At 38.0% G+C, this 16,770-nt stretch overlaps 1 protein-coding gene across 2 annotated transcripts; it reads right to left on the reverse strand.

Moving 5' to 3' along the window:
- Positions 1-679: 679 nt before the first annotated feature.
- Positions 680-15,925, reverse strand: trnau1apb (tRNA selenocysteine 1 associated protein 1b). Of its 2 annotated transcripts, none has more exons than XM_077536784.1 (9): positions 15,753-15,925; positions 15,230-15,327; positions 13,784-13,883; positions 11,298-11,350; positions 10,176-10,304; positions 8,215-8,331; positions 6,818-7,130; positions 4,933-4,972; positions 680-1,436 (listed from the first exon to the last, which is right to left on the reverse strand). In XM_077536784.1, exons 1-9 carry the CDS (start codon positions 15,786-15,788, stop codon positions 1,300-1,302), a joined length of 1,023 nt encoding a protein of 340 aa, XP_077392910.1. In that variant the 5' UTR covers positions 15,789-15,925; the 3' UTR covers positions 680-1,299. The 2 variants fall into 2 exon arrangements, with proteins under 2 accessions (XP_077392910.1, XP_077392919.1); XM_077536793.1 differs by lacking the exon at positions 680-1,436 and adding an exon at positions 2,485-3,107.
- Between the last annotated feature and the right edge of the window lie 845 nt (positions 15,926-16,770).

Consider the following 16,770-nt stretch of genomic DNA (forward strand, 5'->3'; position numbering starts at 1 on the left):
CCAGAATTGTATCAGTGAGCAATACAATTCATTAAGCATCAATTTGACAATCTTAACCCTGGAATAAACATGTTATGGACACTTATGTACTTCAACGACACCATACTAAACCTCAATTCGTTTTGTTTGACTTTGGAGCCACCAGTAATAATAATCTACTTATAGGCAGAATTTTTCATCTCTTGTATAGTGGAGGTGAAAGAAATAATGTGTCCATTGTGAGTTAACCTTCTGCAAAGTAGTTATGTGGGAGAAAAAGGTTGTTGAATGTCAAATGTTTGCACATTGAAATAAATCACATTTTGTTCCCTTTGTGCCAATGTGACCTTACTTGCTGCGACTGACAGCATTTTGACTAGCAAATCCAAACATGGTTCACGGCAAAAAGTGTTTTGCATGCTTCAGATCCAACAACTTAAACAACTGATAAATTGTAAATTTTAAACGTGGGTATATCTATATATTGATAGAAGGTAAGAATTGTGGAACCTTTTGTAGGATTAAGGAGGGGAAAAAAAAAAAAAAAAAAACACTCTACTATCAGTATCTTTTCACACATCTCATATTGTGTCAATGGTAGTAATATATTTGGGCCTTAAACTGTACACCCCAAGTAATATTCCACATTGAAATCCATTTTAGCATCAATTCCATTTTAAATGACCAGGCCTGGAGACCCTTTAATTAAAAATGTTTTTATTGATCAAATAGTTTCAGAAAAGATAAATATGTACAAAATACTCAGCCAACCCTGCTTAGTTATTTTAAAATCACATCCATAGACCCTCGCGTCAGTTTGATCCTTGCCTCACTAATGATTACCTCAAAGTTCCTTCACAAAAAAAAAAAAAAGAATTATTCAAGAATAATACAATGTACATACAAACAAAATAAGTACCAACTGTAGTGAACATCCAAGGATCAATGGGTTCAGTTTGCATTTTCTGAGGTGATCATTGAAATCAATCAATACAACTGGAATTGTAATTCGACATTAGGTGTGCACTGCAACAATAAATGTGAACATAAGACAAGGTGACCTCAGTCCCAAGTTACCAACACAGACACACTGTGGCATAAGGGGTCATGTTACTCCTTATAGTGAGACTCTGAATCTTACCAACATGGTAAACAATAAAATCAAAGTATACTTGTCCAACTTGGTGATGACACTTATAGTTGTATGTAGGGTTAGCGTTAAGAGTTTGGACAAGCAAACAAGTACAGAGATCCTGAACACAAAATGAGGAGAAATTGCAGGTGAGGTTTGAGAAGGGAATCGAGGACTAACTGAATTGATCAAGATAGTAACGGTATATCGGAATCAAAGGAATCCAGTGGTTCCCAGTGACAGTCCATCAAGGCATCAAAGACCTCCTCGCTGCGCTGCATAAAATCTGTATTCCACTGTTCCACATCACATTCTTGGAACGGCACTGTAAAATACCAAAAAAAAAAAAAAAACATTTTCTGTGAATACTAAATGTTACCATAAACTAACACAATTCACTGTAATACCAACCACTTATCTCACATTGCCATTTCTTCAGAATTAGCAAAAATTACAAAACATAAGCACAAATGTATTCATAAAAACAGCAATACATTACAAAACTGGAGTGAAGCTCAAAATCCTGATTGTTGGCTTCACATATGCGTCTTCAGGAAATGCAGAAAATTGTGAAATGTAGTCAACCTGTATCATTCTTGGTTTTATAATCCTTTAAAAATATTTGGCAAATGTGGTTGAATAAAATGTTTGCTAAGGTATGGATGTTGCATCTCCAAGTTGCCGTTTAAAATTTTCATCAGCAAGTCCACCTGTACTCGAAACGTATTCATAATCAGAACTTTACCCACTATTCTATTGCCAAACACATTTCTGAATATGTATAACTGTGGTGTGTTTGATTATCTGTATTTTTCTTTACATTCTGATGCGACCGCTCTTTCACTTCCTCTGGTCCATGTTTAGTGGGGCGTACACCAATGTCACCAAACACCAGTGACTACTTGCCACCCTTTGAATATGCCAACTGACTGATCACAAGTTTTTAAAACACCTGTGATGCTAGAGGACACACCTTGGTTGAATATATGGTCAAATTATTTAAAACTTTTTCCTAGTAACATCATTTTTGTCAAGGCCTGTTTCATGAGTTTGTTCTTAAAGAGGAAGTCAACCTTAAACATTTCTTGACAATAATGTTATATGTGACCTCAATAGTCTAAGAATGACATTCTGATTAATATTACACTTGTGGAATATGAGCTATGCAGCAAAATGCAGCCGTTTTTATCCATCTCAGGGGCGGCCATTTTGGCACTTGGTGTCGACTGAAAATGACATCACAGTTGCTCTGGGCTCAGGCAACGACCAATCACAGTTCACCTGTTTTCTGAAGCTGAGCTGTGATTGGTTGTTACCTGAGACCTGAGCAACTGTGATGTCATTTTCACTCGAGAGCAATTGGAAAAATGGCCGCTTTCTGATGTTGATAAAAACTGCTGGATTTTGCTGCTTAACTCATATTCCACTAACACAATATTAACCAGAATAACATGTTTAGGGGGCTGTACAGAAAATATTATTGTTAAGAATAAATTGACTTCCTCTTTATTGTATTATGGATGTCCAGCACTTTGAGTTGCATTTTAAATGTATGAAAGGTGCTATATAAATAAAGTTGATTGATTGATTTAAACAATTCTTTGCAATTCAAAAGCAATGTCTGATTTTCATTGGTTAATTTTCATTAAAAGCTTATTATGTCAGATTCTTATTTCCATGACCACTGTTGGAATTTCTTTCATTAACAGAAAGGTACCAACAATTTTGTCCATGTCTATATTAGGTTGATTCTGCACCAATTAATGCAAGAAAGAAATTCTTTAACTGAAAATTTTGTTCCTATATTCAAAGGCAGAGTCTTCCGTTTTCACTCAGGAAAATGCACTTTATAAATACAGGATGGTTAGCCAAGAATTCCTTCTCAATCGACACCTTTGGGCTTCTGTTAATGTGTGGTGGTGATTTTTTCCTAAACCACCACCCCACAGCCTGTATTTTGCCATTTTGTGTTTGTTTTGTCAACAGCGGGATGTTTCTGTGGACAGACAGACAAAACAAACACAAAATGGGAAAACACAGGCTGTGGGGGGTGGGGGTTTAGGAAAAAACATCACCACCACACATTAACAGAAGCCTAGAGGTGTCGATTGAGAATGAATTCATGGCTTTTCAGCCTGCATTTATAAAGTGCATTTTCCTGAGTCAAAAAGGAAGCTCATTTACTCATAACTCATTTACCCCCAGCCATTTTCACAGAACCATTCGCTCCGGGCTGTTTTACTGGATTTTGACTGTGCAAGGCCCACAGAATATTGTGTTCAATTGCTATAAAAGCATGGAACCTATCAAAAGAAAGATTAAAGTCTCTTCATCATTCAGGAAAAAAAAAAGTATGTTTCTATCTGTTTCCGTTTTGCAGCAATTAGTATTACAAGAGAGCTATGTTTCACATGTTTCAGTTTTCACAAATCTATTTAAAATTCTAAGTAATTTAGCTTTTTTTTCCTAGATGGCCCTGGTTGATCTCCTTTGCTCTGCTGCCACCTGCTGGCCGTTTGTGTAATAACTACCACTTCTGCAACTGTTCTTTGCAGTTGAGAGGCTGCATCAAAGCCTTCTGTATGCTCTAGCATAAAAACAAAAAAAACAAAAAAAAACAAAAAAACAAAAAAGAACGTATACATATGTCTTTGGGACACTTACAACATTAAAGAAAAAACGTATTTACATGTTATTGGGAGCAAATGAGTTAATATGACTGTACTACATGACAACACTGCAGTAATCAAAGTAATTCCAGTGTAAATGTTGAAAAGAATGTTTCTTCAAAAATAAATGAACACCCATGATTCCATCAATCTTTATAAACAATTCTATGGATCAGTAATGTACTAAAAGATTCATGAGGTACATTCACGTCTAATACGTTACCTTTCAAACTCATTAAGGCCTAAAGCACCTGCCAAAACACGCCGCTAAAACCTATGAGTAATTTTAGTCACCCCTAAAAACCTGATGTTTTCCTGGAAATTCAACAATTTGTCTATGCCCACTAAATAATTGATATCTCAGCTCCTGAAGCAGTAGAAACATTTCAGGCGCTTACACCTGTGGTATTCACACAAACCTGTTTATTATTATGAACCTTCAATAGATTTATTTAAAAAATGTAAACAATTGTGTCACATTTGCGTGTATATTTATTTCAGAACTCCCACAAATCTGCGTCATCCATAAATGCTCGAATAAAATTCCAAGACATGCTCCAAGGCCCACATCCCCCCCTCGTGTATATTCTGATGCATTTCATCGGCTCCAAGACCAAGAATTGGTCAAAAGAAAACAAATTGATGGATCCACTCTACCGGCTTTATAAGGTACTGTAGAGGAGTGCGAGAGCGCTCCCGGCTTTAGTGGTAGAAACGCGGTAATGCGCTCCCGGCCTTAATGGGTTGAAGGAATTAGAACTGAAATACGTCACTCTACCCATATCACCAAAAGCTAAAGAAACATTTCACAATTTTAAATACCTATGACTAATGACTTTCTCAGACAAATGTTTACCACTGAGAAAAAAAAAATATGTTTTTTAATGTCATTTTAATACAGAAACCTTAGAGCATTGTTTTTTGTTTTTGTTTTTTTTGATTGCACATACAACTAAATGTTTTTTGGGAAGCATTTCAACATTGGATATGAAAAAATGACAACCAATCACCCAAACTGGAATGCAACAATATTAAATGTGGAACAATATTGTAATACAAAAGAGGAAACGTGTGTCAATGCGAAACATTGTGTTTTGGGGTTCATCTGAACATTCCATTGCACAGTAAAAGGGAGAGACCAAAGTTTGTTACCTTCTGCACTATCCTCACCATCTCCAGTTTCTTCTTGACTCTGCCGAGGACCAATGAACATTCAGAATATGATGTTAAGTTATGAACATTATTAATGGTACAAAAGTCAAAGAGCAATGACGTCATTTGTAAGGTTGCTTCCACCCAATTTCACCAATCTAGCAGTCGGAAAAAAAAGCATCCAATAGTTACATTATTAATTGCTTATTTACGTACACTTTTCGACTACAATTTGAACATTTGTGCTGCTGGGAAATGAAAATTAGAAGGCTATTTTTGAAGATATCCCCAAAAGTGACATTTTTGTTCAAATATTTTTTTTTGTCAATAACTCAAAATTTATTTATCTGAATTTTTTTAAAACACACACACATGCACCCACACACACACACACACACACGTACATTTTTTTTTTTTAATTGATAGACAGATTAATCAGTTATTGGAATTTTATTCTGCCCAAATAGGCATCGGCTTAATTGCAGTCAGGCCCTAACTCGTATGTACAGTTTAGTTGTATTTAACTTTTAGGGGCAAGTCATTTGCATTTAATTGTTAGAAGATTTTTGTATGTACATTTTTTATTTCCTAACTTTTATGTGCAATATATTTAATTTGAATCATAAGTACATGTATTTCCCTATACTTCTGCTTTGCTTTTGATAAACACTGGGGCTGACCATGTTTACTCAAAGAGGCAGATGCGTTTTCTATCATGCCAAAATGGCTGCGTTAATGGATACTTTGGGAAGCGTGACGTCAACGTCATGATCTCTATTGGGTTGCAGGCTGTTTTTTTTTTTTTATTTATGCTGAGGGTCACTCGAAAATGGATGGCAGGCTGCAAATGGCCCCCGGGCCAGTTTGGACACCTTTGGTTTATCGAAATATAGTCTGAGCCAGTGGTTCCTTAACTTTTAACACCAGTACCACCTGAAACAATACTTAAGATCCTTAAGTAAACACAGTTTTAAAAATTGTCATTCTTAAGTTTGAACGCTCTCACTGTAAACAAACACATTAGGGGATTTTCTACCAGCGGAACTTTTGGAGAACTTTTCAGTTTACGGTACCTTGGTAAAATTCAGTTTGCGTGTTTTTCCACCAACAACAATTTTCAGGGTAATTAAATTCCCCAGGGGGCATCCAACTATCTCGGGAGCAGGGTCTTGCTGAGCCAGGTTGGAACTTTGAGGGTGCGTGCTACAATGACCAAGGCTGATTGGTTGGTCAAATTTGGGGTGTGTTGTTTTTACATCGGCTGGGCTCATCAAACTCATACGTCATCAAACTACATCTACCCATCCATTTACTACCGCTTATCCGGGGTTGGGTTGCGGAGGCAGCAGCTTTAGGAGGGAAACCCAGACCTCCCTCTCCCCAGCCACTTCAACCAGCTCATCTGGCGGGATCCCAAGGCGTTCCCAGGCCAGCCAAGAGACATAGTCTCCCCAGCGTGTCGTAGGTCATCCCCGGGGCCTCCCACCAGTGGGACATGCCCGGAACACCTCACCAGGGAGGCGTCCAGGAGGCCCGAACCACCTCAACCGGTTCCTCTCAACGCGGAGGAGCAGCGGCTCGACCCAGAGTCCCTCCTGGATGACCGCGCTTCTCACCCTCTCTCTAAGGGAGAGCCCGGACACCCTGCGGAGCAAACTCAATTCGGCCTCTTGTATCCGGAATCTTCGTTTTTTCGGCTACGACCCACAGCGGTTCACTACCGAGAACTCTAAGAGGCTGTGGAAACACAATTATAAATTCCCTGCTGAACTTTTACAGCCAAGAACTCCCTTTACCCAGAACTCAAATATCCTGGGCTTGTTGGTGGAAAAGCAGCTACAGATGGCTTTTCATTACAGCAGCAGTGTCAGTGAATCTCACATACCTGTACATCTCCTGCCACATCAGAAAACGGGGGCGGAAACTCCGTGGGAGGTGGTGGCATCATATGGCTGGGTGGTGGGTATCCATAGGGGCCATAGTTGTAGTTGTAGCCACTGTTGTAGCCACTATTATAGCCGCTATTATAGCCACTGTTGTAGCCACCATTGTTGTAGCTGCTGTATTGATCATAGCTACCCCACTGAGAGTAGTAACCTTGACCCCCACCATTGGGGTTGCCAAAATAACTAGATGGCGGCTGGCTGTAGTTGGTCTGGTAATTCTGACCTGGGGCCAGCCAGGTGCTTGTCTTCTGGCTAGAGAACAAATGAAGACACGTTAATGAAATGTTCATTATCAGGAGACAAATAGAAATGTTTCAAGGTGTATTATTAAAAGGTTGACACTGGACACATTTTGCCATATATCTCAATATTTTCTTGGGTTTTTGTTCCATCACATTGACCTATTGCGAATGAGAGTCACATGCTGAGCCTCGTGGTTTGCATGTCTGCCTGGCAGTTCTGTTGTTCAGGGTTAGAATCTTGGCTCTAGCCTTCCTGTGCCAAGTTTGCATCTTCTCCATATGCTTTTGTGGGTCTTTATACTCTGGCTACCTCCAACATATAAAAAAGATTCATGTTGGGTTCATTGAATACGAAATTGTCCACGAGTGTGCATGTGACTGTGAATGGATGTTTGTCCACAAATTCATCTGGGGTAGGCTCCAGCTCACCCGTGACCCTAATGGGAAGAAGTGCTCAAGAAAATGAATGGATGGATGATATTCCAAACAAAGCACCAGCCTCAACAAAGGGTGTTAAGCTTGGAACGTAAACTAGTACACAACTGAAGGTACTGCACAAAAAGTGAATGTGCACTCAAAATCAAAGCCGTAAGACGAGCAGCTTAACCAGATGTGTCGTCACTTCTAAAAGATTAATGGCAGTGTGTTTGATGTTTGTTTTTCAGATGTGTGTGAATTAGCTGTCAGTTCTTGTAACATAAAATGTGACTGACTATTCTTGCTGCTGTTTACATTCACATCTACATTTTATAAGAGACATTATTAAACTCCCATGAGGGAAATTGAAACTACTATACAGCACTATATTTTTTTATTGTATGCTTCATACATAGGTGTTCCATTTCTGTTCTGTTATATTTGGCTTTACCTTTTTGTGGTTATAGTAAGGTCACTAGGGTGCCAACAAATTAGGACTTTTGTGACAGGTTAATAGAATGTACCGGTAATTCCAAAAGCAAAAATACTCCCAGCTTTATCTCTTTAAAGCTTTAACTTCTTTCTGCCCCCTTTCATTTCTTTTTTTAAAGAATGAAATGAACATTTTGAATTGAATTTTTGAATTGAAATGTCGGATGATGATGAAAGTATCTTACGTCTTTGCCACGGCGAGACTGAGTCGGAGTGCCTTTGCCCCAACCACTATGCCCTGGCATTCCTCAATTGCCTTCTTCTGCTCATTTTCATCACCAAACTTGACAAAGCCGTAACCTCTGCAAGCAAACAACAGTCAGAACTCCTCTTCATGCCCCACTACATTTCAAACGTTTTATTGAAAAGCAACATATATTGAGAAAAGTATATAGATGGGTAAAATTATGGTAGAACTGAAACTTGTGGTTTTACTTTTAACATGAAGTAGCATCACTTCAATTGTTTGTTGCTCTTGCTTAGCCTATATGGGGAAAACAATAGTTTTAGCATAAGACGACAAGAAAACATTTCTTCAGGCTTCTAGTGAAAATGGATGGAGCAAGTGATCAAGGTCCCTTTGTTGTTATCCAGAAGCTACTAGACAACAGAAACAAACATAAATTTGTAAATTACTATGTACACTTTGCTTGTAATATTGGTCAATGACAGTAAAATAGTATACCAGTGATTCTCAAAGTGCGGTACACGTAATGGACCGCTCCACCGTACGCAAAATAATCAGTGAATATTGTGGCAAACGTAACACTGCAGTTGTGTTGTTTAGAAGATCTGCAATTTTGGATTTTCTGAGAGGCCTTAAAGGTAATCCACTCAGTGTGATTATGATTGGCTGGGGGAGTCAATCAAAGGCATTCCTAAATGTTAATTAGTTGATTTTATAGAATGAAATTACAGTACTGTTGAGATGTGTCTTTAGCTTGATATGTTTGTTTACACACACGCACACACAAACTTTTCTCTGGATTTTGGGTAAATCGGTAAATTTCTTAACTCTTACGTTCTCCTGCTGATGAGTAGAGAACAGAAAAGGGGAGAATCCAACTTTTGTCTGGTGAAAGAAGCGAGCCTATCCGCTGACAACTATGACCCTCCTAGCTTAATGTCACTGTAGGTACACATCTCCAAGGGAGCGTGTCGTTTTGACCTATTCATGTCTTTGGTCATAATGTAATGAGTGACGGTAATAATGATGAGTAGCAGAGCACAATGGTTGATATAAGTGAATAATTGCAAAGCTGAGATATAAAAAAAAAAAAAAAAAAAAAAAAAAAAAAAAAAAAAAGGAAAGCTGAGATCATTCTCTTATTGATAATCCCCAAATCTCATTTCTGAAATAGCGATCACTGTCACTCATTTTGCTATGCTGAGTCACAAATTAGATTTTATTTGGAGCAGGAAAGCTTAAGAGTCCAATCTGCAGTGTGTGGTTACGTGGCCTCGTGCTAAGCAATGAATGCATTAAATCTTTGCATCTCCAATGGCAGTTGATAACAAAACAGACACAGACGTTATGCACACATAAGCAGATTTTCTTTTACAAAAACATGATGAACTCTAACAAGCAAATTTCCACACTGGGGGCAAGACACATTTTTTTCCGATTCACGTGACCAAAATGTGGTGAAATTATGCAATTATCCCCCCTTTTCCTGGAAAATAATCAAATTATGTTTGTTACCACATTTTAATCATGTGCAAAAGATATATATGTTTGATTCAGTCAATTGAAAGGATTTGTTTTCAGTGTGAGAAAGGCAGGGCTTCTTGTGATTTTTTTTTCAGAAAGCAGGCATAAAAGATTTGGATACAGTGGGAATTTTTACTTGTGGCTATGATATGCAGACTGTTTAAAGGTTCAAACATATTTTAAACAAAATATGAAATTATTCATCGTCATGTAGTTTCATATTCTTACAAAAAGTTTGTTAACCATTGAAAGCAATGATACTGTCCTACTACACTTCTGCATTTTAATATTGATCATGTTGGTACTTTGAGTGCTAAATATTTTGGGGGTGGTACTTGGTGTAAAGCATTTGAGAACCACTGGTATATACCATATCCAAGTAGAGATTTCATTCAAATAAGAGTTTCTATTGGGTCCCGCTGTGAGCTGATGTACCTGGAGTAGCCATATTGGTCGGTGACTACTTTGGCTCCCTTGCAGGAGGGAAAGCTCTTAAAGACTTGGTGGAGCTGGTGGTCATCCACCTCTGAAGCCAAGTCACCAACAAACACTGAGAACTCTGGCCTAGTACAAGAAGAAGAGAAAATCAAGTAGGCTATTCTTATTGGTTTTATATTGACACATACAGTACACATAGTGATCACAATGTCAAGGGGAATGCATTATTTAAAGGCACATAGCATTAGACTAATTCTGACTACCTTATTTTCGTACCCATGTTGTATGTTTATTTTATTGCAAGTGCAAATATTTTTATTATCAAGGGAGAGAAAAAAAATCCCAACTTGCAAAAGTAATTGCCCCCTAAAACTAATAACTGGTTTGGCCACCCTAGAAGCAACAAGTGAAATCAAATGTTTTCTACCACAACCAGTGAATCTTTCACGTCACTTTATATTCTGGCCAACTCATCATTGCAGAATTGCTTACATTCAACAACACTGGAATGTTTTTGAGCATGAAGAGCCTTTTCAAGGTTATGTCACAGGATTTTTTTTTCAAATTGAATTGTAGGTTATCTTTAAAAAGATACATGTCCTTTAAATATCCTTAAAAAGCAATATGCCCGGCTGAAATTAAGCCATGTACAAGCTTCCTCCCCACCTCATCCACAGTCTCTTGTATAAGGTACGACGGAAATTGCTAACTCTGTTGGCCTAATTCATAATAAGGACATAGAGGACCTGATCTAAGTATTATAGTCTGTTTTCAATGGTGTTGATGGCAACATGTGATGTGTGTTTGTACATGTGTCATAATCCCAATATGTACTGGATGACCAAAATTTCGGTGGGGTTCATTTGTTTGCTGCATTGATCAAACAGATTCCCTCGGCGGTGTTGATGTGGCGATTAGTTGGTTCAATACTATTATTGTTACTCAATGACAGCAACTTACTGCTGTTGTGTCACTGTGATAGAGCTGAGACATTTTTTGGACTTGAAATTCTTGACCACACATCTGAACTGTTATCTATCTTTTCTGAATAGGAATTCTTGCACAAAATGAATCATGACAGACAAGAAGGACACAAGCGGTCCGATTCCTCAAACTTACCCTGCCTCCTGTCGTTTTCCATACGTGGCAAAGTTTAGCTTAAACTTCCGAGGCTGCAAATGGGAAGAGAGAACACACACTAAGCCAACCACAATCTCTTCAAAGTCCTGTAGTATAGCACTGATATTGCTGGGAATAAAGAAAGACGTTATTATGGTTATTTGTGTTTACATACCTCCTCCACCTAGACCATCCTTTAGCCCATTCCTCAGTTAGTTGCTACCAGAGACTCTATTCTCCAGCTTCAAACAAAGTTCATTCGTGTACAAGCAGCCTGTTAGCAGCAGGTACAGGCCAGTGAACAGTGGAGCCCAGTAGCTTGGCCACCTCACAGTCATTTGGCAGCAGTGATTTCATACACCACTAGACACTAACTTTTCTCAAACACCACTTAATCCACAGTCATATCTACTCACTACAGTGACGGTGAACGCATGTCTAAATGCATCTACATCTGCATCTAAATGCATACACCCTACAAAATGTGTTACATTTTCCCGCAGAAGAGCAAATAACACACTTAACGCTGTACTGGAGTCCTAACTGAATTCAAGTGTTTTGAGGCATTTACTCATTGAGCCGCACAATACACTCAGTATGACGATGGAGTAATTTAGAGGTGTCAGTCGATTCAAATTTTTAATCGTAATTAATCACATGACTTCAATAATTAACTGACAATTAATCGAACATTAATTGCATTTTATATCTCAATTTATATCTAACTTTAAAATGAAATGTACAATCACCCCCCCCCCTCAATTTAAATATGGTTTTATTTTTTTAGTCATTGATACAGTAATTTCATAGCAATTCAATATAAAAAAGTTAAAAAATAAAATATGTACTGTACTGTAAAAAACAAAGCAAAGTGTGACTGATTTTTCTACACTACAACATACATGGCATAATTGCATTTGTATAGACAATAGTGACAGCTCAGTGCATTTTTCTTTTCATATTAGGAGCTGACTAATTATTAACATGAAGTAACTTGTGAAATTATGCCAATTTTTTTAAAACTGCAATATACAACACATCCCCACAAATATATGCATTCGCTGAATGCTTTTATTTTGTTGAGTTCAATAGGATGTGCATTGTAAAATGACGAATCTTTACTGCATAGGAACCAAAAACGATCGATGTGTTCTTTTCATATTAAAAGTTTTGTAACTTTAAACAATAAGTAACTTGCTAACTTCTGCACATTTTAAAATTGTAAAATACAACTTGACACCAGTCCCCACAAATATATGCAGTATAATTTAATTTATTACTGCTAATTTGTGTTATAGTGACTCTTTTCACGACATTGGACGCTTTTATTTTGTTAAGTTCTCGGATGCGCCATGACACCGCTGAGGCAGCGCTACTGTTACAGCGAACACATCGACGCTTTCAGTTGAACCCTTCCTTATGAGATATTTTGTGGAGTTGTTAACTCATTTGCTCCCAATAACGTGTAAATACGTTTTTTTAATGTTTTAAGTGTCCCAAAGACGTATTTATACTTTTTTTTTTGTTCTTTTTTTTTTTTTTTTTTTTTTTTTTTAATGCTAAAGCATACAGAAGGCTTTGATACAGCCTCTCAACTGCAAAGAACGGTTGCAGAAATGGTAGTTATTACATAAACGGCCAGCAGGTGGCAGCGGAGCAAAGGAGATCAACCATGTAGAAAAAAATCTGAATTACTTAGGATTTGTGAAAACTGATGAAACTTAGCTCTCTTCTAATGCTAATTGCTGCAAAACGGAAACAGATAGAAACATCCTTTTTTTTCCTGATGAAAGAAGACACTTTAATCTTTCTTTTGGTAGGTTCCATGCTTTTATAGCAATTGAACACAATATTCTGTAGGCCTTGCAAAATCAGTCAAAATTCAGAAAAACAGCCGGGAGCGAACGGGATTGCTTCTGTGAAAATGGCTGGGAGTGAATGAGTTAATAAAAAAGGCCTCACATCTAAAGATAAATAGGCTTGGGGTCACTCCAACTGACAAGACGGCGTCCTTTCGGCTCTTTACTCTCACAGGGGTTTCAGAGTGCCCATGGACGCCTCTTGGTGCTCGGTGCTAACGGCTAACCGAGTGTGTTCTTTCAAAGCAGGGAACGGGTGGTAGTGAGACACAGTCCAAATAGCTCCTCCGCACTACATTCTGTCCCTTAAACACTGTGTGTTTTAGCTCCAGTGCATTTCTACTGGGTAGTTTTGACGTGGACGTTTCTACTGCGTGGTGACTGGAATTCCCTGAGTAGAGGCTTTCCAAATAAGGAGCGGTCATTAATCGAGCGTTAAAAAATTTAGTGCAGTTAAAAGGCACATTAAACTAACGAGATAATAACGCGATAATATGGACACCCATACTAAGAACACACAGATTACCACTGCAGAAAAAAGAAGGTCAGTAGTATTCACATACACAATGAAGGAATGATGATATTCAGGATATATTAAAGAGTCAGAAGTGAGCAATTCGGCCATACCGGGTTTGAGCCAGGAACCAGTTTTCCATTGAGCCGTTGAACACAGCGGTCGACGCTTGCTTCGTCTGCCAGCTCCACAAAGCAGTATCCTGCAGAACCGCTGCACAACAGGACAAAAATGTTAGGGAAAGGAGGAAAGAAAATGTCACCTGTTGAGGCAAAATAAATAAAACATCATTGTGGAGGTGACTGGGGTGCACATCTCAACTTTTAGGGACAAAGATACAATACCAGAAGCCAATGTGGTCTGTAGTGTATGTGCCAGGGCTCCCTCTCGTGAGATGTGAAAGAATCACTGGCACCTAAGTACAGTTTAATAACCCATCCATCCATCCATCCATTTTCTTGACGGCTTATTCCTCACAAGGGTCGCAGGGGGATGCTGGAGCCTATCAGCTGGCTTTAGGCAGTAGGCGGGGCACACACTGAACTGGTTGCTAGCCAATCGCAGGGCACACAGAGACGAACAACCATCCACACTCACAAGCACACCTAGGGACAATTCGGAGCGCCCAATTAACCTGCCATGCATGTCTTGTGGACACATGAATGTGGGAGGAGACCGGAGTACCCGGAGAAGACCCACACAGGCACGGGGAGAACATGAAAACTCCACCCAGGAAGGCCGGAGCCTGGACTCGAACCTGAGTCCTCAGAACTGGGAGGCGGACGTGCTAACCAGTCACCACCGTGCCGCCCCAGTTTAATAACTTTTAAGTTTAATAATTTTGCATAATGATTTGTTTTTAAACATCACACCGGGTACAATTTTTACTTAACTTTTCAATGCAATACATTTTTATTGAATTTTTTATTTTATTTTATTTTTTTTATTTTACCACTGTAATAAGAGTGTTTCCCAACCAGAGGTACCCGAGCACATTGCAGGGGGTACGTGGAAACAATTAATACTGTATTTTATTTTCAAGATAAGTAAATATTCACAGCCATATCATTGCTTTGTTCCTGATAATTTAAGCTTAAATGCCTGTTTGAAGGAGACTTACTGTTGATGTTGCAAACGATGTGGTCGGTGAAATCTGCTGTATTAATATGTACGAATGAAAAATAAATAAATAAATAAATAAATAAATAAATAAATAAATAAATAAATAAAGGCGTATTCAAATGAGTTCCAATAATGTAATTTAATGTTAAATATAAGAGTTATATATAACAAAGGCAGGTTTGTTATTTATTTTTTATTTGTTAATTTATATTATGTATTTATTTTGAAGACCACATTTATTTTACTTTAATTTGAGTTAAAATGTCAGAGTATTAAATGTTAAAATTAAGGAGACTTATTGACAAGGAGAATTTTGGTGGTCATCATCAAGCCATATGAGTGAGCAGGTCCTCATGGTATGACAAAAGAGTTCGGGGGTACAAAAGACAAAAACAAAAACAAAAAAAATGTAGGGAAGAAGAAACACTGTAGCCTACCCTGTAATCCTGTGGGTGATTATTTTGACTCCAAGCGGTGATTCTCCCATAGCACTAAAGGCCTGTTTGACAAAGTTCTCATCCATGTATGGGTCCAACTAAACCAACAACAACAACAAAAAGTTTACAATTTATCTATCAATTGCAATAATAAATTCTGACATCATACAAACAACTATTGTAGTTGCTATTACATTACAATCCATAGCATCATTCAGAATTTGGTAGATCAAGTAAAGATACTGCCGTTTGCGAGAAGTGGTTATTTTTTCCGTGTCCATTGCGTTCGTTGTAGAGTGATGCAGACAAGTAATCTATCGCCCTCACCACACTTAACAGCCATATACAGAATATGAAAACATATCATACACGCGGGTTTAAGTGGTTACATTACAATTACACTAAACACGATTGTGTAGTGTAAAAAGTACATTTAAATTGAACACATTCGCTTGTGTTACGTTCGAAATTAGCTAAAATATAACTAAGCTAACGCTGTAAAGTGAAAGGACTTCAAGCATACATCACCCATCCAGAGACTCGTTTGTCTGTTAAACATCTTGTTAAGTGAACTGAAGAAAAGTTGTCTTCTAAAATGCCAGCTTTTGTTCGAAAAGTAACTCGATATGTAGTTTATCGATAGGTACGTTTTTTCCCCCGTATAAGGCTGCTATTTGCACTTCCGGTTGGCCGAGTCCATCCTCTTTTTGTATTAATCGACGTAAAAAAAGAACAAAGAAAAAAGATACTGCCACCTGTAGGACTGGAGCAGAACGTTTTGGCTTGGAAAAAAATACTGCACATTTGTGAATACGAATACTTTACCGACTAACAACAAGACGATAACAATGTTTAAATTCTTATATTCACCAGGAGCCAAAAAAAAAAAAAAAAAAAAGACGACCGTCAAAGGTGACAGTTGTTTGGATCTAATAGATGTTTAAGGCTTTCAATTTCAAACTTTAGTCTCAAGAACTGTTTCGTGGGATAAATCTTGGTTGATTTTGCACGTTTTTTGGCCACATGTGGAAGGTAAAGTGCCTTTGCTATTGAAAAATATTTTTATAGTGCCAAAATGTCTTCAGTTACTGATTACAAGTCTTCAGTCGATTCTCGCTTACGACTGTGTGAAGCCGCCCACGTCTCTCCAAAAGACACTCGACGACACTGGTATGCTGTCTAAACAGTTCCATTTTTTTTTTCATGAAATATTGAGTCGTAAGATACCTGTTTTCAAAACCAAGTTCCACCGAGATTTGAACTCGGATCGCTGGATTCAGAGTCCAGAGTGCTATTACACCATGGAACTACAACAGCTGAAACTCCACAAAACAAATCCCACTAAGTACTATCCCTTATGAATCGCAAAGGCAGATAAGCAGGACGCCCCCTGTTCTAAAAATAGTTAAAATATCAGTGATGGAAGTGATTTAACATTATTGTAATTGAAGGTAATTTAAGAAAATGTGTTATTTCAGTACTTCGCTCAGGGATTGTCAAACTCATTTTAATTCAGGGGCACAAATTTCAAGTAAATAGGC

This window comes from Festucalex cinctus, chromosome 1, assembly GCF_051991245.1.
Source record: "Festucalex cinctus isolate MCC-2025b chromosome 1, RoL_Fcin_1.0, whole genome shotgun sequence".
NCBI classification, from domain to species: Eukaryota; Metazoa; Chordata; class Actinopteri; order Syngnathiformes; family Syngnathidae; genus Festucalex; species Festucalex cinctus.